The sequence below is a fragment of the Hemibagrus wyckioides genome, linkage group LG13, assembly GCF_019097595.1.
Source record: "Hemibagrus wyckioides isolate EC202008001 linkage group LG13, SWU_Hwy_1.0, whole genome shotgun sequence".
Lineage (NCBI taxonomy): Eukaryota > Metazoa > Chordata > Actinopteri > Siluriformes > Bagridae > Hemibagrus > Hemibagrus wyckioides.
In genome coordinates, this window is record NC_080722.1 from 2,422,501 (window position 1) to 2,447,500 (window position 25,000).

General features: G+C 44.1%; 1 protein-coding gene across 3 annotated transcripts in view; it reads right to left on the minus strand.

The window, feature by feature from the left end:
* LOC131364175 (carbohydrate sulfotransferase 15-like) overlaps positions 1-25,000 on the minus strand; it is a 41,644-nt gene that overhangs the window by 935 nt on the left and 15,709 nt on the right. The window contains exons 1-8 of one of the 3 annotated variants that reach the window (XM_058407300.1): positions 10,871-10,985; positions 10,404-10,645; positions 9,995-10,333; positions 8,553-8,892; positions 5,072-5,215; positions 2,921-3,077; positions 1,463-1,619; positions 35-182 (exon numbers count right to left, since the gene is read on the minus strand). In XM_058407300.1, the coding sequence (XP_058263283.1) occupies positions 35-182; positions 1,463-1,619; positions 2,921-3,077; positions 5,072-5,215; positions 8,553-8,892; positions 9,995-10,333; positions 10,404-10,472 (1,354 nt within the window). In that variant the 5' untranslated portion in view covers positions 10,473-10,645; positions 10,871-10,985. Of the gene's footprint in view, positions 1-34; positions 183-1,462; positions 1,620-2,920; positions 3,078-5,071; positions 5,216-8,552; positions 8,893-9,994; positions 10,334-10,403; positions 10,646-10,870; positions 10,986-25,000 lie in introns of those variants that run through there. The other 2 variants (XM_058407299.1, XM_058407301.1) reach the window with 2 other exon arrangements.

Consider the following 25,000-nt stretch of genomic DNA (forward strand, 5'->3'; position numbering starts at 1 on the left):
GTGTGTGTGTGTGTGTGTGTGTGTGCGTTCATACCCAGCTGGAGGAAGCGGAAGACTCTGTTCATGGACGCTCTCTTGTCTGCTGCGTGATCCTCCAGCCTCAGCACCAACAGCTGGTCACGACTAAACACTGACAACCAGTCCAGCACATACACTACATACACACCTACATGCAGACGCACCTACACACACACACACACACACACACACACACACTTAATTACACATTGATTTACTCATTTCTTATTCCTTTAATCAAGAGCGTGAGGTCCAGAGAAATGTGCTGCCAATCACACACACACATACACACACACACACACACACACACACCTCATCTCACCATCTGTCCTTTTGTTCTTATATAATCAGTGTGTGTGTGTGTGTGTGTGTGTGTGTGTGTGTGTGTGTGTGTGTGTGTGTGTGGAGATTATGAATTGAACATGGATGCACATTAATAATGTAGTAATCTGCTGATAACTCATTGATTAGTCATTATGTACATATTACACATGAATTATTATTAATGAATTATTCATTATTACGTCATGATAAATAAACGACCATCTAAGGGCATCATACGTGGTGAATATTCGTTTTTGGGACGTAAATTAATGAACAAATCGATTCAAATGTCCACTAAGTGTTTAAAACTGGGGTAAAAAGAGAGACTGGGGTAAATAGGAAGTGCCTCAGAGGGTGGCTCTGCCAGGAGGCCCAGTGATGGAGAGGAGCTGAAGAGGAGCTGAATAGAGAGATAGAGCTCTGCCAGGAGGCCCAGTGGTGGAGTGGAGCTGAAGAGGAGCTGAATAGAGACACAGGGAAGTAGAGAGAGCCTCAGGGCGCAGCTCTGCCAGAAGGCCCAGTGATAAGATAGGAGCTGAAAAGGAGCTGAATAGAGACACATGTAAATAGGGAGGGAATCAGGGCGTAGCTCCACTACGAGGCCCAGTGATGGAGAGGAGCTGAAGAGGAGCTGAATAGAGACACAGGTAAATAGGGAGGGCCTCAGGGCGTAGCTCAGCTAAGAGGCCCACTGATTAAGAGGAGCTGAAGAGGAGCTGAGAGAAACACTGGGGTAAATAGAGAGGGCCTAAAGGTGCAGCTCCTCCAGGAGGCCCATTGATGAAGAGGTGCTGAATAAAGACACAATGGGGTAAATAGAGAGGGCCTGAGGGCATAGCTCTGCTAGAAGGCCCAGTGATGAAGAGGAGCTGAAGAGGAGCTGAATAGAAGCACGGGGAAATAGGGAGGAGCTAAGGAGGAGCTGAATAGAGACACTGGGGTATATAGAGATGGACTCAGGGCGTAGCTCTGCCAGGAAGGCCAGTGATGAAGAGAGCTGAAGCGGAGCTGAGAGAGAGGGAAAGAGAGAGAGAGAGAGAGAGAGAGAGAGAGAGAGAGAGAGAGAGAGAGAGAGAGAGAGAGAGAAAGTGTGTGTGTGTGTGGGGGGGGTGTTACTCACAGGCATGGCGTTGTTGAGTGTGCTGTTGTAAACACACGCTCTGAGGCTGAATTCCTGTAGACACGCGTCAAACAGCTGCAGCGACTCCCAAACTTTCTCCTGGAAATCCTCCACAGATTTATTGGCCATGCCAAAGTACAGATAGTCTGAATATAACCTACACACACACACACACACACACACACACACCAATCATTTATATAAGAAATCAAGTACGTTTGGGAGAAGAAACACTTTTTCACCTTTTAGTTGTCATTCAGTTTTCAGCTCTCTGCCTGCATTACCATTTATGGAATTCTATGGGCATGGTTAAATGTAAATCAGCTGAAAACATTCAGACACAAGTGTAATCTTAAATCATCCCCTAGATATCCAGATTAAACTATCCTGAATGACATAAATCCGATCTTCTCCACTCTTCAGCTCAGTGTGATGTCCAGATATTCAGCGCGTTCTCCTGCTGGATTCTTCACAGTAGGCTGAAGTGAGTGTTTTTACTGAAAGCTGCTCCGTATCTCCAGCCTGAGAGTTTCAGCAGCTTCACACTGATCACACACTCTGCTCTATTCTCACACACACACACACACACACACACACACACAATCTGTCTCTCTCAGCTCCTCTCCATCACTGGGCCTCCTGGTGGAGCTGCACCCTGAGGCCCTTTCTATTTTTTCTATTTACAGTTAAATCTAAACCTTAACTAACGACACTGATGAAGATCATGATCTCCATGAGCCGTTTCCATGACTACAGGAAGAAGAGTGACGCTCCTCAATGCCATCATCCAGTTTGAGGTTGATGCCTCGTTTGTATCGACCGATTCCACGTGACGTCCGTCTGCATCATAACATTCACAGATTTTCCAGGTAATAGAATAAGCAAATCTAAACCCTGTTCTATTTGTTGGTTTGGACTGGTTTCTCTCAGTATATAAAAGTGGGTGGGGCTTAAAGCATGACTTCGTTTTACTGTTTGTTCAGAAATATAGCGATGGAAAAACAAGTGATATATATATAAAGAGAGCAAGAATGACAGACAGAAAGAGAGAGAGAGAGAGAACTAGAAAATCTGAAAAATGCATGAGTCCCCCCCCCCAAAAAAAAAAAAAAAAAAAGAGTGCACTGTTCTCTTCATCCACTCTGACGTCGTTTTTCCGTTACTTTGTGCGTCCTGTTTCAGGTTGGTGGTTGCCATGGAGACAGAGCTCACGCTTGCTGAGAATGCTGTGAAAAACCTACGTGACGTGTGAAATTGTAAACGTTCAGAGAAAAGTCTATTACGTAAATATAAAGCCTGAGATTATAAGCCCCGCCCACAAATGAGCGCTATGTTCGTACCCTCTCTCTCTCTCCTCACTCGCTCTAGTGCACTGCAATACGATCCTGTACCATGTGACACATGGGTGTGGTTAGCAACATGCCTCATGTGAAGGAAGGGTAACATTTGACCTCTGACCTTTCGACAGGGTCCCTCAGGATGGCGATGAAGCGCGCCTCAGGCTGAAGGGCGTGAATAAAATCCTGGATGAGGAAGGGAGGCTCCGCCTCTGAGGTGTTGCCATAGAGATAGGACCATGCGTTGTTGTCCCACATGGTGGATGCGCTGGCCTCACCTGCCAATCATCAATCCACGATTAGCATAGCATTAGTAAAGCAGCAGTTCCCATTAGCACAAATTCTCCAATCAAATTCACAAAATCAGTTAAAGTAAAAAATTATATAATTTTAAAATAAAAAAAAAAAATGTAAACATTTGTTAGTAAAAATTAAAAAAAAAATTAAGTAATTATTTTAGTAAAAAAAGTAAAAAAAAAAATTAAAACATTTTTTAGTAAAAAGTAAAAAAAAAAGTATTTTGTTAGCAAAAAAGTAAAAAAAGATGTAAAAAAAAAAGATTGTAAAAAAAAAAAGAACAAAATTACGAGTAAAAAAAAAAAAAAACACACAGTGTTACGATGTTAGAGTAAAATAATCAGAGGAATCAGTTTTATTCATCTCTTAACATATTAAACTGAACTGGCTGTTGTTATGGAAACGATTTACATTTTACAACGATCGCATTCACTCTAACCAAACCCATCAGAGCTGCTGTTCTAGACAATTAATCAACACCTTCCTACCAATCAGAGCTCAGAACTTAAAAAAAAATAGAAAAATGCAACGTGTGTCAAAAGTTTGTGCACCCCTGCTCATGGAAGGTCAATTTTCACCATTCTCTATGTGAAAACATCCCCAAGGCTAGAAAAGACTTTTGATGATGATTAAATGATAACGTGACCAGGAAATAAATTAAATTCATTTTAGATTCATGAACAGCAAACAGTCTGAAAATCTCGCTGGTTATGTTGTTTTTTCAGCTTCCTGTTGTTCAGGAACACTTTGTGCTGATTATGCAAAATATTTCATCAAATAAGAAAAAGTTTTAATAAGGAATGGCTTTATTTTATCAGAACATCTCGATCTAATCTAAAGTACGAGGAAATAAAAAGTCACAATCTTTATGCCTTTACCTCCGAGTCTGCCTTTTCTCACCGATACACATCTCTAATACACTGGGTTTTTTATCCAGCTGGAAAATCGCTGAGTTTAAGATTTAAGATTAGTGGTGTACCACGAGAAACTAAAAAAGTGTTGATGTGTAACGAAGAGTGACGCTCGCTCGCTCGCTCGAACCGACAGATAAGATCAGATGAACAGGATGCTGAGGAAATACTCGCATTAGCAAAGAGTTATCTGATTCAAACTCGCGTGTAAACCTCTAAAGTGCACAGGAGGAGAAGACGAGGTAAAAATCACATGGAGAAGGTTCGACTGAACAGATAGCTTTAAAAAAAATAAATAAAAATAAAACTTTGGAACTCTAATTATGCTCTACTTCTTCTTCTTTCGGCTTTTCCCTTCAGGGGCCTCCACAGCGAATCATCTCTCTCCACCTATCCCTATCTTCTGCACCCTCAACACTTGCACCCACTAGCTTCATATCCTCATTTATTACATCCATATACCTCCTCTTTGTCCTTCCTCTTTACCTCCTGCCTGGCAGCTCCATGTCCAACATTCTCCTACCAATATACTCACTCTCCCTCCTCTGGACATGTCCAAACCATCTTAATCTGTCCTCCCTAACTTTGTCCCCCAAACGTCCAACATGAGCTGTCCCTCTGATGTACTCGTTCCTAATCCTGTCCAACCGTCTCACTCCCAAAGAGAACCTCAACATCTTCAGCTCTGCTACCTCCAGCTCTGACTCCTGTCTCTTCCTCAGCGACACTGCCTCTAAACTATACAGCATGGCTGGAACTCTACCTATGCTAACGAGCTTAAAGTCTTTCAGCTTAGAGACACTTTGATTATTCAGCTTCATGGAGTTTGGTTGATTTGGTGTTGATCAGAAAATCATGAAATTCTGGAGGAACTGAATATGATGAGAAATATTAGGGAATATGCTGAGTTTATTTTCATTTTACAAACAAATCACTAAAATCTTGGAGATTTTGGAACACAGCTTTTGGAACACTACCTCGATCTGATGTTCCTGATTGGATTTTTGATTGATTGATTTTATTTGAGACAGATCATCAGGAGAGTGATATTTCAGGGACATTACCGATGATGAGATCCGCGCGGTGAGATCCCGCGGTCCTGTTGGCTAACATCTGATACTGAATGTGATGCGCAGGAAGATCAAACAGATCCAGATAATCCTCCACAGGATAGCGAGCGTGGAGTCCATCACTGGGGCGGATGATACCTGAGGAGAGGAAGAAAAGAATCAGCACTCAGAAATACTAAAAAAAAAATCTTTCTGTTTCTGCATCATCACACCGAGGGACACGCCCACATCTCTGACTGCATACTAATGAGCAGTTCTGATTGGTTCATGATCACAGTCAATGGCTGAATGAAATGTTCCAGGCTTGCATGTGAGAAATCAATCAAAAACCTCACAGAATTCCGACTAGAGGTCAGCCAGAAGGAATTTTCCCACTGTGATGACCTTAAAGACGGGATATGTTCCGTAAAACAAACGGTGATGCTGTTAATCACTATTTAAAGACGACAAAGCTAGCTTAAATAAACAGCCCTTGTTTCAGCTGGCAGGATGATGATCATGTGACTCGCATAAAACACAAACAGTCCAGGTGCAGTTTGTTGTAAAAATGTAACACAAAAATTACCCAGCAACAGTAGCACATCATTCCCAGAAATCGGAATTCGACAATCCTACTATTCCGAAGAAAAACCATGTGGGCGTCTGATCTACAGACTAATCTCAGATTCTTTAAAAAATTACATTTCTGTGAAACCTGAAGCAGAATCATTCCAGAGCTTGTGTCTCCACGGCAATTCCAGAGCTCGGATCTGTTCCTGCGCCAGTTTGGAGTTACGTAAACTGGAACACTTGAAGCGGGAATCTTCCCACGTGTGTGTGTGTGTGGTTTCTTTTAAGCCACGTGGGAACGAGGAGAAAACGAATGCTGGATGAAAAGAACTCCGTCTCGCTGGACAGTCAGGAGGACAAGCAAACAAACGATGGACAACAGATGACAAAGAAGAAGGAGAAGAGGAAGAAGAAGAATGGGTGGATTTTACAGAAAAAAAAGGAAGAGTGTGTATTTTTTCCTCCATCCTTTTAATTCTTTCCAAACAAAATGTCTTCTAGCTGCTTTTCCCAAAAATCTGTTCCAAAAAGGAAATGTTCATATCTTTATTCTCTTCACTCTTTTCTCTTCTGTTCGGTGCAGTGGGATTCTAGCCAATAAAAACACAGCCTCTGTTTGTGTGTGTGTAAGATCTGAGCTTCGAAAATATCACCTTTTGTACAGATTAATATCTGCGGTCATAAATTCCCCGTGTTCTCCGTGTATTCCCATCAGGAGTTTAAAGGAAGGTGATTTCACTCGGTCATGTTGTTTTTTCAGAAAGTAATAAAAGAAAAAAAAATAACGCATCACAAATTTTGAAATAAAGAGCAGATCTGCGCTCGAGGAACACAAGCACTTTACACACACGAATACACACGAATCCATTAATCACACGTTTATTAATTAACTGATTGATTGATTAACACACATACACACACACGCGCACACACACGTACGCACACCGTCTCTCAGCCCCTCACTGCTCAGTTTATAACAGAATGTATATGCTTAAGGCCCCTGATATAAGCTCCACCCACAGTATGACATAATGAGAGAAGCTCTGTGATGTCTTCAGAGTGTCACAGGAAGTGAGAGAGAAGTAAAGAGGAAGTGTCAGGTTGGTGTGTGTGTGTGTTTCTGTGTGTGTATATGAGTCCAAAAAGATGCTATTTATAATATAGCTTCTATCTGAGTCGTGTGTGTGTGTGTGTGTGTGTGTGTGTGTGTGTGTTATTCCTGTAGAGGAAGCGTAGTCTCTGTAGAGTCTTTTACCAGCTGCATGCTTCACATGCAGTTAAATATAACTAGTGTAGTTATATTTAAAAAGGTAGTTAAATATAAAAAGGCGGCTGCAGGTGGCACGCGTGTGTGTGTGTGTGTGTGAGAGAGAGAGAGAGAGAGAGAGAGAGAGAGACCCTCATTGGTTAGTAATTAGCTGTGTGTTGTGGTGCTGTGAAGAGGTTGGAGTGTTGTGTGTAGATGGATTGAACGCTGCAGGGACAGATGGCAAGCTGCTGTGAGTTTGGACAACACACACACACACCCCGTCTCTCAGTCTCCACGCTCAGTTTATAGTGGAACGTATATGTTTATACACTATATTGCCAAAAGTATTCGCTCACCTGCCTTAACTCGCATATGAACTTAAGTGACATCCCATTCCTAATCCATAGGGTTCAATATGACGTCGGTCCACCCTTTGCAGCTATAACAGCTTCAACTCTTCTGGGAAGGCTGTCCACAAGGTTTAGGAGTGTGTTTATGGGAATTTTTGACCATTCTTCCAGAAGCGCATTTGTGAGGTCACACACTGATGTTGGACGAGAAGGCCTGGCTCTCAGTCTCCGCTCTAATTCATCCCAAAGGTGTTCTATCGGGTTGAGGTCAGGACTCATCCTGACCTCAGGAGGCCAGTCAAGTTCATCCACACCAGACTCTGTCATCCATGTCTTTATGGACCTTGCTTTGGTCACTGGTGCACAGTCATGTTGGAAGAGGAAGGGGCCAGCTCCAAACTGTTCCCACAAAGTTGGGAGCATGGAATTGTCCAAAATGTCTTGGTATGCTGAAGCATTCAGAGTTCCTTTCACTGGAACTAAGGGGCCAAGCCCAGCTCCTGAAAAACAACCCCACACCATAATCCCCCCTCCACCAAACTTTACACTTGGCACAATGCAGTCAGACAAGTACCGTTCTCCTGGCAACCGCCAAACCCAGATTCGTCCATCAGATTGCCAGATGGAGGAGCGCGATTCGTCACTCCAGAGAACGTGTCTCCACTGCTCTAGAGTCCAGTGACGGCGTGCTTTACACCACTGCATCCGACGCTTTGCATTGCACTTGGTGATGTATGGCTTGGATGCAGCTGCTCGGCCATGGAAACCCATTCCATGAAGCTCTCTGCGCACTGTTCTTGAGCTCATCTGAAGGCCACATGAAGTTTGGAGGTCTGTAGCGATTGACTCTGCAGAAAGTTGGCGACCTCTTCGCACTATGCGCCTCAGCATCCGCTGACCCCGCTCCGTCGGTTTACGTGGCCTACCACTTCGTGGCTGAGTTGCTGTCGTTCCCAAACACTTCCACGTTCTTATAATACAGCTGACAGTTGACTGTGGAATATTTAGGAGCGAGGAAATTTCACGACTGGATTTGTTGCACAGGTGGCATCCTATCACAGTTCCACGCTGGAATTCACTGAGCTCCTGAGAGCGACCCATTCTTTCACAAATGTTTGTAAAAACAGTCTGCATGCCTAGGTGCTTGATTTTATACACCTGTGGCACATGTCACATTCTGATTATTTGGATGGGTGAGCGAATACTTTTGGCAATATAGTGTATAATGAGCCCACTGATATAAGCTCCACCCACACTATGACATAATGCTCACAGGAAGTGAGAGAGGAGTAAAGAGGAAGTGTCAGGTTGCTGTGATTGGACTAACCGAATCTCTTGCGCGTCCACCAGTGCGGTTCCTTCAGCGCGCTGACCCGGACGCCCGGGTGGAGGCGGAGCCGCTCGTACAGGTCAGTGGTGCCGCACTTGGGCTGACCGATGATGTAGAAGTAGGGCAGGCAGCGGATCCTGTACAGCTTCCCCTCCCGCCGGGACAGATGTTTCCAGAAGCTATTCTTCAGGATGTGGAAGGCGACGCGGGACTGGCGCGAGTACAGAGCGTACAGGTTCCGCTGGTACGGATTCACGCTCCCGTTCCCTGCCAGCTGTTCGTACCAGCACGGGTTCTTCACATCTGGCAGGAAGTGGCGGGGAATCACAGAGAACATCTGTTCAGGAGAGAAAACAAGACTGTCAGAGACGCAGAGATGACAACTGAGAATACACACACACACACACACACACACACACACACACACACACACATGCGCGCACACACACACACACACAACCTGCACATACATGCAACAAACACGTAACAAACACACACATATACACACACACCACACACAAATACACACACACATGTGCACACAAACATTACACACACTACACACAGGTTACTGTCAGGTTATATATTTAATACAATAACAATAACGATCATGAACAGACGACTGATATGTGATACACACCGTGTGTGTGTGTGTGCGCGCATGTGTGACAAATGGCAACATTTCCTCCACTGTTCCTCCTCGTCCTTATCCTTCCTTGCTGATTCTGTGTATGTGTGTGTGTATGTATATCTGTGTATATTATATATATATATATATATATGTGTGTGTGTGTGTGTGTGTGCCTGTGCCTCACGGCCCGTCCTGATTAAACCAGACACAATTACTCAGAACCTTTTCATCAAATTACATATTGATTACAAAGCAAGTCATTTCCTCTACCACTTCCACTGACGAGAGGAGAGGAGAGGAGAGGAGAGGAGAGGAGAGGAGAGGAGAGGAGAGGAGAGGAGAGGAGAGGAGAGGAGAAATTTAGAGAAATATATGAGGAAAGGAAAAGATACGAGAGGAGAGAGAGAAATAAGAGAAAGGGAACTAAAAGAATAGAGAATAGAGATAGCAAACTAATGAGAGAAAAGGAGAGAGAGAAAAGGGAAATGAAAGAGGGGGAGGAATGAAGAGATTAAGTGTTTGAACAGGAACAGGGTCCAGGCACTGATTGCTGAGAGAGAGAGAGAGAGATGTGTATAGGGGAGATCAGTCAGTCACTAAACCTGTAACATCACAGTGTGTACACACACCGCTTTATTTAATACTCCTGTGACATCACTTCCTGTCTGAAAAACAACATGCACAAGCTTTACAGCAGCAGCTCCATCACTTCTTGTGGAATGGAAAGAAGAAGGATGAGAAAAGGAAAAAAGAAAGGTTCAAAGGTTTGAGATAAAGCTGATATAAAGAACACCTCCAGAGCACTCACATGCGTCTCGCTACGGACCAGCATTCCCAGATCCGGCAACTTCCTGGGACGGAACTCCAGATTGGACAGGATCCGGTGCAGCACTTGAGTGATGTGGGCGGAGTCTTTATCGGAGGAGAAGTTATAGAGCAGCGTTCCGTGTTTAACCGAGTGATACGGAGACGAGGGGATGAGGAATGCTTTCCTCTCGTTGCTCAGCACGTACGAGGCCATGATGAGGAAGAGGATGGCCAGGCCGAAGACGAAGCTGTAGATTCTGGGGCGTCTGAGGCAGGAGACCGGACCGAGCGTTTCTCTATGGACGTCCAGGAGAGAAAACACACTCGCGCTGGAGTCCTGCTGAAACACGCCAACATGTTAACAACTCAGCAGTGTGTGTGTGTGTGTGTGTGTGTGTGTGTGTGTGTACCTGCATCCTGTTGCGATGCTCCTCAGCCACCGTGCTGAGGAGAGTGTAGCTGTGGTGTGTGTGAGCCATGACGGCAGCGCTCTGGCTCACACACACAGGCCAGAGAGGAAGAGGAGGAGAAGGAGGAAGAGGAGGTGATGCGACCCTGCTGCTGTGTCCATGAGAAAAGACGAGCGACGCTCTGAGCCCCAGCTCTTGTACATCATCTCAGGAAGAGCGGGACGGCCTTGAACGACAAAACACTTCACACACACACACACACACACACACCATATAAGAAGATCAATATCAACACTGAACACAACAAACCACAGCTTTCCTATAAGTCTATACTAGTCTGTCAAGCCTCGCCCCTTTCTGTCACAGCCACACCCATTTTCTCACCACTCTATTAGTCAGTATTTCTATGTAACATCTACACACACACACACACACACAGTTTCAAGCACAGAGCCCAAGCAGCTCACCTTCACCTCTACCTTCAGTTAAAGGAACATTCTCAGAATGAAATGTCCAGAATGTTCTAAAGAATTCGGTGGACGTCCCAGAGAGCCAGAACAAACCAATGAGTGTGTGTGTGTGTGTGTGTGTGTGTGTGTGTGTGTGAGAGAGAGAGTCACTAGATATTTTCTTGTGATATAATACCACAGTTGTGCAAGCAGATGAGCCAAGTTACATCCTGCGTATTCGCTGAGTTGGGAAATTGTCGTGTGTCAAAGTCTTAGTGTCTCACACACACACACACACACACACGGCACCGACACTGGCGACTCTTTACACACACACACACACACAGCAGAAATAGACACAACAAACACACACGTAAGCAGAGGTGTAAGAGGTGTGTGTGTGTGTGTGTGTGATCGAGCTTATACCAGAAACCACTTTTCAGAAAAAATAGGATGATTTTTGACGTCTGTACACATGCTCATTAATCAGATTCGTCAGAACGCTCATGCCCACATTCTTGCGAAACGCTCTGCTAATATTTTCACAACAGTAAGTGATCGAACGTTTTCAGGAAACGAAGCCGTCGCCCCCTAGAGGCGGCGTACAGAGTGGCGAGCGGCGAATACGATCAGCTTCTCGTTTCTACTGCGGCGGGACATGTCCGCGGCGCGGCGTGTGAAGAAGGGAGATAAGACGTCGGAGAGAGGAGAATGCTAATTGACGCTGCAGATGTTACGGCTCAGACAGACAGAGGACACTGGCTCGGGACGGACGGGTTATCGGGAAAAACGACGTTTCTCATTTCATTTCCTCTCAGTAAGGCCCTGAAGGAATTGGTGGGGGAGGGGGGGGGGGGGGTTGGAAAGATAGTTATGTGAGTCTGGACTTCAGTTTGCCTTCTATCCTTTCTGACACAAGTTCATTACAGAGAACTGATAACGATATATCACACACACACACACACACACACACACACACACACAGATGGGAATGTACTGAGAACAGCTCATAAATTATTCAAAACAATTCAAACTTATAATAACAGCAAACATTTATCATACCCTAAAAGCCCTACTCTAAAAGAGCCCTGAGACCTGTTTTGCCCTAAAAGCCCCTATAGGACCCCTGTTCTACCCTAAATGAACCAATTAATGAGAATAAATTTGGATTTCAATGAACTGAGACTTTCTTGGCTGCTAAAACAGGGAACACACACACACACACATACATACACAGAGAAATGCAACATGCAAATTTTAAAGAATTCTCATAAGGGTTCAGAAAAATATGATTCAGAAAACCTGACACTAAACTGAACTGTGACAGAGGCCACGCCTCTTTCATACAAACTGTCACACAGAGGCCACGCCTCCTTCACTCACACTGTCACACAGAGGCCACGCCTCCTTCATACATACTGTGACACAAAGGCCATGCCTCCTTCACTCACACTGTCACACAGAGGCCACGCCTCTTTCCCTGTGACTGATGTTGCAGTATATTGGAAACGTCTGATGTCACAACACTTTGGTGATTCACATTTCAGCTCAGTTTCATGAGGAAAGATGATGACTTGAACCTTTTACGCCGTTTCTCATCACTAATTGCAGCATCCTATTTTGCTATCTGGAGTTATCTTCACATTGTTGGTTTATCAATTTCTTTTTCAACAAAATAAAGACGTTTTGTTTACATTAAACGCTGGGGCATACTAAAAGATTTAGGGTTTTAATTTCTGTGAAAATTGCCTCATCAATCTGAGAGACACGGAGACGAGCGCGTACGGTTCACAGGTAGTTTTATGGCTTAATGAAAACCACACCTTCATCCTTCATCACCTTCTTCCTCCTGATCTGAATGTATGACCCCTGTTTGACCCTAAATGCCCCTATTTGACCCCTATTTTACCCTAAATGTCCCAGTATGAGATCTGCTCTACCCTAAAAGAACCTGTATGACCCTTGTTTCACCCTAAAAGCCCCTGTATGAGACCTGTTTTACCCTAAAAGCCCCTGTATGAGACGTGTTTTACCCTAAAAGCCCCATGTATGAGACGTGTTCTACTCTAAAAGCCCCATGTATGAGACCTGTTTTACCCTAAAAGCCCCATGTATGAGACCTGTTCTACCCTAAAAGCCCCTATATGAGACCTGTTCTACCCTAAAAGCCCTGGTATGGGATATTTTCTACCATAAAAACCACTATATGACCCCTGTTTTACCCTAAAAGCCCCTATATGAGACCGGTTCTACCCTAAAAGCCCCTGTATGAGACCTGTTTTACCCTAAAAGCCCCTATATGAGACCTGTTCTACCCTAAAAGCCCCTGTATGAGACCTGTTTTGCCCTAAAAGCCCCTATATGAGACCTGTTCTACCCTAAAAGCCCCAGTATGGGATCTGTTCTACCCTAAAAGCCCCGGTATGGGATATTTTCTACCATAAAAACCACTATATGACCCCTGTTTTACCCTAAAAGCCCCTATATGAGACCGGTTCTACCCTAAAAGCCCCTGTGTGAGACCTGTTCTACCCTAAAAGCCCCTGTATGGGATCTGTTCTACCCTAAAAGCCCCCGTATGGGATCTGTTCTACCCTAAAAACCACTATATGACCCCTGTTTTACCCTAAAAGCCCCTATATGAGACCGGTTCTACCCTAAAAGCCCCTGTGTGAGACCTGTTCTACCCTAAAAGCCCCTGTATGGGATCTGTTCTACCCTAAAAGCCCCGGTATGAGATCTGTTCTACCCTAAAACCCCCAGTATGGGATATTTTCTACCGTAAAAACCACTGTATGACCCCTAAAAGCCCCTATATGAGACCGGTTCTACCCTAAAAGCCCCTGTGTGAGACCTGTTCTACCCTAAAAACCCCAGTATGGGATCTGTTCTACCCTAAAAGCCCCCTTATGAGATCTGTTCCACCCTAAAAGCCCCTGTATGGCCCCTGTTTTACCCTAAAAGCCCCAGTATGGGATCTGTTCTACCCTAAAAGCCCATGATTGACCTCTGTTCTACCCTAAAACCCCCAGTATGGGATATTTTCTACCGTAAAAACCACTGTATGACCCGTTTTACCCTAAAAGCCCCTATATGAGACCTGTTCTACCCTAAAAGCCCCAGTATGGGATCTGTTCTACCCTAAAAGCCCTAATCTACCCTAATCACTAACTGCAGCATCCTATTTTGATAAAAATGTTTTGTTTACATTAAACACTGGGACATACTCAGAGATTTAGCGTTTTAATTTCTGTGAAAATTGCCTCATCAATCTGAGAGACACGGAGACGAACGCGTACGGTTCACAGGTAGTTTTATGGCTTAATGAAAACCACACCTTCATCCTTCATCTTCTTCTTCCTCCTGATCTGAACGAGTCTAATTAAAGCTCGTTCATCTCTGCAAAGCTAAAAAACTGAGGAATGACGTAATGGAGAATTTTTTATTTTTCCCTCCACTGGTTCTTGTTGCTGGTTCCAGAGCAGCGCACATGTCTTGGGTTGCTCCACAAACCCGCTGGTCTTGTAACCGAGCTGAGACGCGGATCCTCGGCGGACGGATGGATGGATGGTGTTTTTATTTGCTAGCTGTTTGAGCAGCGCTCCAGACTCACTCGGGGATGTGGGGACCGTCTGTCCTACTTCTACGCTCCTCTGGTGCTCTCAATTAATGGAAAAAAGTGTCAGGGTTTTTTTTGGTGTGTGTGTTCTTTTGTTCTTTTTATGCAACACACATGGAGCATCCTTCAGCGGGACAACAGGACACAAAGGAGCCACTGTGTCACAATGAAACACAGCCGTACGGCTCGGCTTCATTAATCACCATCAGCTCAGGAGCGATAATGAGTCACACTATTCAGCGCTGCTCAACTCTGAGCTGAGACCTTTGCTCTTATTGTGGTTTAAAGACTTGAGCTAAGAGCTAGCGCTTTATGCTAAGTGTTCAGTATGCATGGGGGTGTCTAGCAGGGCTAAGGAAATTAGCTGGAATGTGATTAGCGTGTTTAAGAAAACCTAAGTGTCTCTGAAACCTGAATAAAACACTCTGTTCCAGTAAAGTAATCAACGATAAGATTGAGTGATGAAGTGGAAGCTGTTTTTTTTCAACCAATCAGAATTCAGAATTGGACAGCGCAGTGATCTAAAATACGATCAGCTCTGTATTTTAAATGAGAAACCCAGGGTTGTTTCCGTTCTGAGATTAAAACGAGCTAGCCCATGCGAGCAGGGTGAGCATTGTGTATTGGGGTGACAGATTGTCGCTCAGTGTGTTCCTCTGATGAAAGGTAGATTAATCCATTTCACACAGTGAGACGCTCTAACACACGGGGCTACACCCCGACAAAACACCTCCAAACATCACGCAGCAACAGAGCATTCTCACTGCCAGGTCGAGCTTCAGCTTCTCTGATCGATGTTTCTGCACACAGCCAGTCTGAGTGAGAGCTGAGCAAATCATTCTGCTGTGTGAAATACAGCAAAGTAGATTCTCCAGACACCTAAAATACGACCTGGAATAGACACAGAGGCCACACCTTCTTTCACTGTAATAAACACAAAGGCCACGCCTCATTCACTGTAATAAATACAGAGGCCACGCCCCCTTCACTGTAATAAACACAGAAGGCCACACCTCCTTCACTGTAATAAACACAAAGGCCACGCCTCATTCACTGTAATAAATACAGAGGGCACACCTCATTCACTGTAATAAACACAAAGGCCACGCCTCATTCACTGTAATAAATACAGAGGGCACACCTCATTCACTCTAATAAATACAAAGGCCACGCCCCCTTCACTGTAATAAACACAGAAGGTTACACCTCCTTCACTGTAATAAATACAGAGGGCACGCCTCCTTCCCTGTAATAAATAAAGAGGCCACACCTCCTTCACTATAATAACTATGACTGGCAGGTAAACAGACCAAACCTTCATCACTGAGCAGGACAAGCCTCTCTCTCTCTCTCTCTCTCGCTCTCTCTCTCTCTCTCTCTCTCTCTGTAATTCGTTAGCTCCTTCTGACTCATCAGGGTGTCTCCTAAATGTCTCTCATTAAAGATACAAGGTCATAGTGAGATACACACAACCTGTGAACACTGCACACACACACACACGCACCAACACTCATTTTTCTCTCCCTGTGAGGAACTTCCACTGATGTAACGACGACTGCAGCTAATTAATTAGCTAATTGGACCTTAAACCTAAAAATGAGGGGAAAAAACGATGGAAATATCGTAGGCTTTTCCAAATAAACGATGACGTAGGTGACAAACATAAGTGACGTGTTTATGAGCAACAGTTTAAAAGGAATGTGGTTATATACCCTGCTGGTGTTTAGTTTCCGACAACACCACACCCCTTGTCCTGATTTATTTCTTACTCATTGTAGATTTTTCCGAACATAGCACTTACTCCGAAATACCATTCTGCTGACCTAACACTGATCCGCAGAAGAAAAACAAGTGACGCGTCACTGTTCGCTGTGTCCAGTAACGGATTTCAAAAAAATCCAAAACTAACACGAAAAAAGCTTTTAATAACTCATACACAACCACATTCACTAATCCCTCATGAAGCCAGGCTACAGTGTGTCATGGAACAGGGACCGGACCTGATAAATGGCGGCCTCAGTCTGCGCTCTGGCTGCGGTCAGAAACATAAACAGGGCATGTTTGTGTAAACGGTGTTTACAGATCAGTGAGTCCATGTGTCAACGTTACCACAGAAAAAAGACGTATCTGTGTTTACCTTCACTCGCTTCATTTTATAGGAAGTGGCATGATTTCTCCATCAGATACATGGCATGGAATTAGGATCTTTACACATTCATTACAAGCTCATTAACCTGTGAGTGGAGTGGACGTGTTGAGTGGTGTAACTGGAAACTGGGATTTACGCCTTCAATTCATTCCAGTAAACCAATTTATCCTGGTTGTGGTTAAAGTGGTTTAAATAATCTCTTTATATTACTAAAAATATTGGGTTCCTTAGAAAACACTGCAAATGGAAGCAATCAAAAATAATAGTATAGTTTTTTCCGTCATGTGGTATTGTTTTAAATTCCTTTGAGAGTCAGTGCGATTGGTCAGACTTCAGTTAGAAGTGGGTGGAATTAGTAGGAATTCCTTTGTGAGTGGGAGCATTGGACAGAGTTCCTTCAGAAGCAGGTGGGATTGGTCAAATTCCTGCAGGAGAAGAAGCATGGATGAAGCTATGTTTGAAAGACGAAAACATGAGTAGGAATGCTTCCTGGATTAAGTGGGATTGGTAAAAATTCCTCCAGGGGTGAGTGGGATTAGTGCGAATATTTTTAGAAGTGGGTGGAACTTGAGGTGTGGGTGAAATTTGGTAAGAATTCCTTCAGGAGCATGCGGGATTGGTAGTGGTGAGAATTCCTTCAGGATTGGGTGGGATTAGTAAGAATTCCATCAGCGAGTAGGTGGGATTAGTGAGGATTCCTTCAGGATTGGGTGAGATTGGTTAGAATTCCTTAAGGATTGGGTGGGATTAGTAAGAATTTTTTCAGGAGTACGTGAGATTGGTGAGCATTCATTCCGGTGTGGGTAGGATTGGTGAGAATTCCTTTGGGAGTGGGTGGGACTGGTGAGAATTCATTCAGGAGCATGTGGGATTGGTAGTGATGAGAATTCCTTCAGGATTGGGTGGGATTATTAAGTATTCCTTCAGCAAGTAGGTGGGATTAGTGAGAATTCTGTCAGGATTGGGTGGTATTAGCAAGCACTCCTTCAGGATTGGGTGGGATGAGTGAGAATTCCTTCAGTATTAGGTGGGATTAGTGAGGATTCCTTCAACGATTGGATGGGATTAGTGAGAATTCCTTGAGGCGTGGGGGAGACTTCAAGAGAGGGTGTTATTGGTTAGAATTTCTTAAAGATTTTGTGGGATTAGTAAGAATTTTTTTCATTAGTATGTGGGATTGGTGAGAATTCATACTGGAGTGGGTGAGACTGGTTAGAATTCTTTCAGGGACCAGGTGGGATTGGTGAAACCTTTTTCAGACGTGGGTGGGATTGGTTAGAATTCCTTCAGGATTGGGTGGGGGTAGTAAGAATTTTTTCAGGAGTATGTGGGATTGGTGAGAATGTCTTGAGGAGTGAAAGTCATCTAGTCTTATATTTTCCTAGGCTAACTAACCCCCTTTAGCATTCTCTCTTTACCTCCTGCCTCCTTTGTCTATTTCTAGCTTTTGTTGAAGGTATGTCATCTCTCAACACACTGTTTCCGTGTGAAGTGAAGAAACTGGAGTAGATCGGAGACATGGATCGAGATTCCAAACTGAATACTGATCTGGATTCTACCCTGAAAAGGTCAGGTGTCATGTCTCTGATGACCGTGAGTGGTGATACACCACAGCGCTGTCCTGCGGCTCCGTGTTGTTTACGCCATTTCATCATGTTCTACTGGTTTAGCTCCACACCCTCATCCACTGCTTCTCAGCATTCTCTTCAAGTGCTTCTGATGGTGTGCTAAAAGGTAGCTGGTGAATAATTAAAGAGGGGAAGTGCAGAAGCTCCCACGCTCCGTCTTCAGCTCCTGGAAGGAGGATTAAACAGTCTTCTGGAGAGAAGGAGACTGACAGCACGACAGCAGCAAGATATCAACTCGGATATTTATGAACCAGCAGCCGAGTGAGACGCATGAAAGCTTTATTTCCAGGCAGAAAAACTTTACGTGAACTATTCCTGCCACTCTGTAGGCGTACAGGAAATGAGACGATTACGCCGACGATGTAGTCTATCCATCATAAAAGAAGTGATGTGAAGATGGAAGGAGTCTCCAGTGTGAGTCAGAGGGAAAGCTGGAACTGCACTCTCACATAAGTGAGAACAGAAGTTAACGTACTTGGCAAAGTGACTAGAAATGGATAAAAATGATTACATTTTGTAATTTTTCAAAACATTTCTAATAGTGTATAAAAGGAAAAACACTCAACCAGACGATTTGATCGTCAGGAAATCACAGTGAGCCCTGTCCCAAATCTAACACTTGTGCACTATTCTACCAGTGAGTAGTGTAAATAGTGTGTGTGGTGTGGTCACACTAGAAGTGCACTTCAAGAACCCGCATGATTCACTTATTCAAGTGTGGAATGTTGGACGCTTCAGGCACTCGACACCCGCAGCTTTGCTTATGTAGCAGAAAAGGGGCGGGGCTACTCTGTGCTGGCGCTGGACAAGAAAACGTTCCAAGATGGCCGTCTCGGAAACCTCTCTAAAGCTAGCTTCGGGTCATTGACCATCGACTGAGAAACAGCTTCTTCTTCCTGTTAGCGAATAAAACCTTCATAACGTTCATACCGCAAAGGGCCGGTGTGGGTGCAGGTTTTCATTCCAACTAAGCAGAAGCCACACCTGAGTCTACTGAAAGCCAAGATCAGTTGATTAGCCAGTTGGAATCAGGTGTAGCTTCTGCTTGGTTGGAATGAAAACCTGCCCCCACACCGGCCCTTTCTGGATAAGACTAGACACCCCTGCCCTAGACGCTAGAGTGCAGTGTGTAAGTGTGTAGTGTGTCATTTGGGACGCAGCTAAACGTTCCTGTTTTCTCTAAATCACTTCTGTGTTCGTTCACTGATCTCATGCTACACAGTGTAGCTATCAGTGTGTGTGTGTGTAGATGGAAAGTGCCCTGCCCATCTGCAGTATCCTCTTTTAAATGAAAAGTTTAGCATATTCTAAATGCTATAGCGAGCGACGCCATGTTACGTGTGTTTGACATCAACCTGGAAACGACTTCTACTTCCTGTTAAGTAGCCTTTATTTTTCACATACACATTACTGCATAGTGCAGTGCACTTCACATACACTATATTGCCAAAAGTATTCGCTCACCCATCCAAATAATCAGAATCAGGTGTTCCAATCACTTCCATGGCCACAGGTGTATAAAATCAAGCACCTAGGCATGCAGACTGTTTTTACAAACATTTGTGAAAGAATGGGTCGCTCTCAGGAGCTCAGTGAATTCCAGCGTGGAACTGTGATAGGATGCCACCTGTGCAACAAATCCAGTCGTGAAATTTCCTCGCTCCTAAATATTCCACAGTCAACTGTCAGCTGTATTATAAGAACGTGGAAGTGTTTGGGAACGACAGCAACTCAGCCACGAAGTGGTAGGCCACGTAAACCAACGGAGCGGGGTCAGCAGATGCTGAGGCGCATAGTGCGAAGAGGTCGCCAACTTTCTGCAGAGTCAATCGCTACAGACCTCCAAACTTCATGTGACCTTCAGATGAGCTCAAGAACAGTGCGCAGAGAGCTTCATGGAATGGGTTTCCATGGCCGAGCAGCTGCATCCAAGCCATACATCACCAAGTGCAATGCAAAGCGTCGGATGCAGTGGTGTAAAGCACGCCGCCACTGGACTCTAGAGCAGTGGAGACGCGTTCTCTGGAGTGACGAATCGCGCTTCTCCATCTGGCAATCTGATGGACGAGTCTGGGTTTGGCGGTTGCCAGGAGAACGGTACTTGTCTGACTGCATTGTGCCAAGTGTAACGTTTGGTGGAGGGGGGAGCTGTCAGTTTGGAGCTGACCCCTTCCTCTTCCAACATGACTGTGCACCAGTGACCAAAGCAAGGTCCATAAAGACATGGATGACAGAGTCTGGTGTGGAGGAACTTGACTGGCCTGCACAGAGTCCTGACCTCAACCCGATAGAACACCTTTGGGATGAATTAGAGCGGAGACTGAGAGCCAGGCCTTCTCGTCCAACATCAGTGTGTGACCTCACAAATGCGCTTCTGGAAGAATGGTCAAAAATTCCCATAAACACACTCCTAAACCTTGTGGACAGCCTTCCCAGAAGAGTTGAAGCTGTTATAGCTGCAAAGGGTGGACCGACGTCATATTGAACCCTATGGATTAGGAATGGGATGTCACTTAAGTTCATATGCGAGTTAAGGCAGGTGAGCGAATACTTTTGGCAATATAGTGTATCACATCCTTGGAGGTTGGGGTCAGAGCACAGGGTCAGTCATGATGCAGAGAGACAGAGCGAGAGAGAGAGAGAGAGAGAGAGAAATACAGAGCGAGAGAGAGAGAGACAGAGCGCGCGAGAGAGAGAGAGAGAAAAATACAGACCGAGAGAGAGCGCGAGAGAGAGACAGAGCGAGAGAGAGAGAGAAATACAGACCGAGAGAGAGAGAGAGAGAGAGAGAGAAATACAGACCGAGAGAGAGAGAGAGCACGAGAGACAGAGCGAGAGAGAGAGAGAGAGAAATACAGAGCGCGAGAGAGACAGAGCGCGAGAGAGAGACAGAGCGAGAGAGAGAGAGAAATACAGACCGAGAGAGAGAAATACAGACCGAGAGAGAGAGAGAGAGAGAGAGAGAGAGAGAAATACAGACAGAGAGAGAGAGAGAGAGAGAGAAATACAGACCGAGAGAGAGAGAGAAAAATACAGACCGAGAGAGAGAAATACAGACCGAGAGAGAGAAATACAGACCGAGAGAGAGAGAGAGAGAGAGAGAGAGAGAAATACAGACCGAGAGAGAGAGAGAGAGAGAGAGAGAGAGAGAGAGAGAGAAATACAGACCGAGAGAGAGAGAGAGAGAGAGAGAGAAATACAGACCGAGAGAGAGAACATTTAGAAGCACCAACAAGATGTTTTTATTTTTAGATCTTCTGTACATTAATTCTGACTTTTCCACGCTGATATTTCTCAACAAACCAGAGCAAATATAACAAGCAATTAATCCTCGGTCTCACGTCACTGTGTTTTTGAATGTCAGCTGGGGGGGGGGGGGCTGACTTCTGTTCTCCACGCAGGAGTGTGTGTTCCGTCAGAGTGCTGCTCCACCAGCAGAGCTCTCTAATGGAGGTGGAATTGAAACCTCTCATGCGTTTCAGTCTGCTTTACCGCTTTATTAGAAACCACAACATTTCTGACATGTCTGTTAAAGCTTCTTTTACATTTGTATCTCTCAATGGCTTTCAGGAGGAAATGTCAAGCTGAGACTGGAGAGAAAACACACACACACACACACACACACATCTGTCTGCTGAGGGCTTTATTCTTCTCAACACATTAAAAACAAACACATTAGTGGAACGAAACAAAATGGATGAAGCAGAAAAGAAAAGGATTGTGTTTTTCACACCGAGTGAAACCCTGAGCCAACGATCTGCGAAAGTCTGCGAAAGTCACGTTGTATTCCAAACCAATCCCGCGTCGTAGCTCGGAGCTAGAATTCTGTGTTTCTTTATCACTCGCTGCCTCTTTTTAATTAGTTAACGCTTCAAAAACAGCCGCAGAAGGCGTTTGATTTAAATGAAAAACACGGCCAAGGAAATTCAATTATTTCTAAAGTAAAGCAGGAGACAGAGGGCTCTGTAGCGTGGAAGAGAAGAGACAACAGGAAAAAAAGAAAAGAGGGAAAAGAGTTCGTGTGAGAGAGCAGGGTAAAGGTTTCGGAGCACTTCCTGCGGAGACACTCGGCTCGGAATTCCGGTCACGTCACGTCGTATCAAAATGGCCGCTGTCCACAGTAAATACCCCGAGCGCACAGCAGGATTTACTTCAAATCAAATCAACAACAGACTTGTTACTGGGTTTAATCTGTAGTTCAAAAGTTTTGTGAAAGTAAAAACACCCTAAACTCATGATATGATCGTTATTGTTAGCCGGCTAGCTTCGAGCACACGTCTTCCCCCTCGCTCTCCTCCATCAACGACAGAAAATAATCAGAGAGGGTTTAAAAGGAAAGGTTCTACAGAGAACCCAAAATGGTTCTAGCACTTGCTTCGTATACGGAACTTAAAAATGGCTCTGTTTAGCATTTTGAAAAGTTCTTTATTATTATTATTATTATTATTATTATTATTATTATTATTATTATTATTATTATTTAAAAATACAGTAAACTTGAACACAAAAAACACCACAAGCGCATTTAAGAGAACTGCATACAGAACAAGGTTCCAGGAAGAACCGGACCCGGCATTTGGTGGTGATGTTGTAGATGTAGAACCATTTTTGTTTCCCAAAAGAGCCTTTAAGTAAATTATTCTTACAAGAAGCTCAAGAAGTGCCATAAAGAACATTTTTTATAGTATAAAGATCCTTTTTTCACTATAAACGCATGGCGCATGTTAAAGGTTCCTTATAGAACCATCCACACGGGCCGAGAAGCGCTGAAGAAGCTTTATTGTGAAGAGTGTGATGACAGGAAACTCCGCCCACTTACTCAAAGTGTTTCATCACTTCAGTGTGAACTCTCTTACAAATTTGGAAATTCCTTTGGAAAATTGTGTCATTCACAAACACGAGGTTTCGAAACGTCTCTCAGCGTCAGACACAGAGATAAATCTCCAAAAGTAATGGCACCCTTTTCATCAGACACATTCTTTCAATTACAGAACCGTTTTAATAGAAAAGGTTCTAATGGCTAAGAACAGAACCTCAGGATTCTGGATAGAACTGTAAGGAACCTGTTTTTTTTTGTTTTTTTTTAAAAAGTTGAGATTCCTCCAGGAAAGCAGCAAACTGTGTCTATCTGCAATACTGAGACTCAGAGGAAACAGCTGACTGCCCTCTTCACGAGTCCATATACAGACTTTAGGCCACGCCCACTAAGAGTAGTGTCACTGTGATTGACAGGCGAGAGAGAGAGAGAGAGAGAGAGAGAAAAAGAGACAGACAGAAAGAGAAAGAGAGAGAGAGAGACCCACTATGACTGTCCCACAAAGAGAGCAAGGACAACTTTCATTCTTGGACCCCTAACACACACACACACACACACACACACACAGTTCAGACAGAGGGAAAGTGAATAAGAAGTGAGAGAGTAATAAAGCTGGTCATTAGGAGAGTCAACGACCCAGAAATGGAGTTCAGCGACAGCATCTGTGAATCTTCTACGTTTGACAGCAGAGCACACACACACACACACACCACTAACACACACACACCACTAACACACACACCACTAACACACACACCACTAACACACACACCACTAACACACACACACACACACACACAATCACTAACACACACACACACCACTAACACACACACACCACTTACACACACACACACACACACACCACTTACACACACACCACTAACACACACACACACACACACACACCACTAACACACACACACACACCTCTAACACACACACACACACCTCTAACACACACACACACCTCTAACACACACACACACCTCTAACACACACACACACCTCTAACACACACACACACACACCACTAACACACACACACACACCACTAACACACACACCACTAACACACACACCACTAACACACACACCACTAACACACACACCACTAACACACACACCACTAACACACCCACACACACCCACACACACACCCCTCACTGCATGAAAAAACCTCCCTGCATTTACAACCATTAAGGTTATTAATGAATTATTAAATGAAAGAATTAATTAATTAATAATAAAAATCAGCTGAAATTTTTGTAGTTAAAAAAATGACTTGTTTTAATATTTAAATAAATTCTGCTTTTCAGTGTTAAATATTTAAATAGATTTTTATGTAAAAATATTTATTTTTACATCTTTCAAATAAATTTTTTTTTTCAAATATCAAGTTTTTTAATTTGACCCATTGCACTTGTTGCCGTCGGCAACCGTTTCTGGAAAGAGTGATCGTTCTGCGATGTTCAATACACACAGTACCACATTCATACAGTATTACTATATACATCTTACACATGTGGAATTTATCCAGTATGGGTTTACGTGCATCATCATCAACGAAGTCCAACATCCCCAGTGTGCAGTGTGAGGTGAAAGCACATGAAAGCCTAAATCCTGTAAAAATGCTACAACACTTGAAAACCAAGCCCCTATCTCTTGCTGCTAAACCAGTAGATTTTTTCAGGCGAAAGGAGTGAGAGTTACGAGGCCAAAAGAAAGTCCTAACTAAACAAACAACAATCCCCACCAAAGCTCAACAGGTATTATATGAGGTATATTTAATCGCACGGGCAAAAAAGGCACACACGATCGGGGAAACCCTCATTAAACTCACTGCTACAGCTATAAGTCAGGGTATGCATGGGGATAAACTGCCCCGTGAGCTAGAATCGGTGCCGCTGTCTAACGGGACTATTGCCCGGCGCAT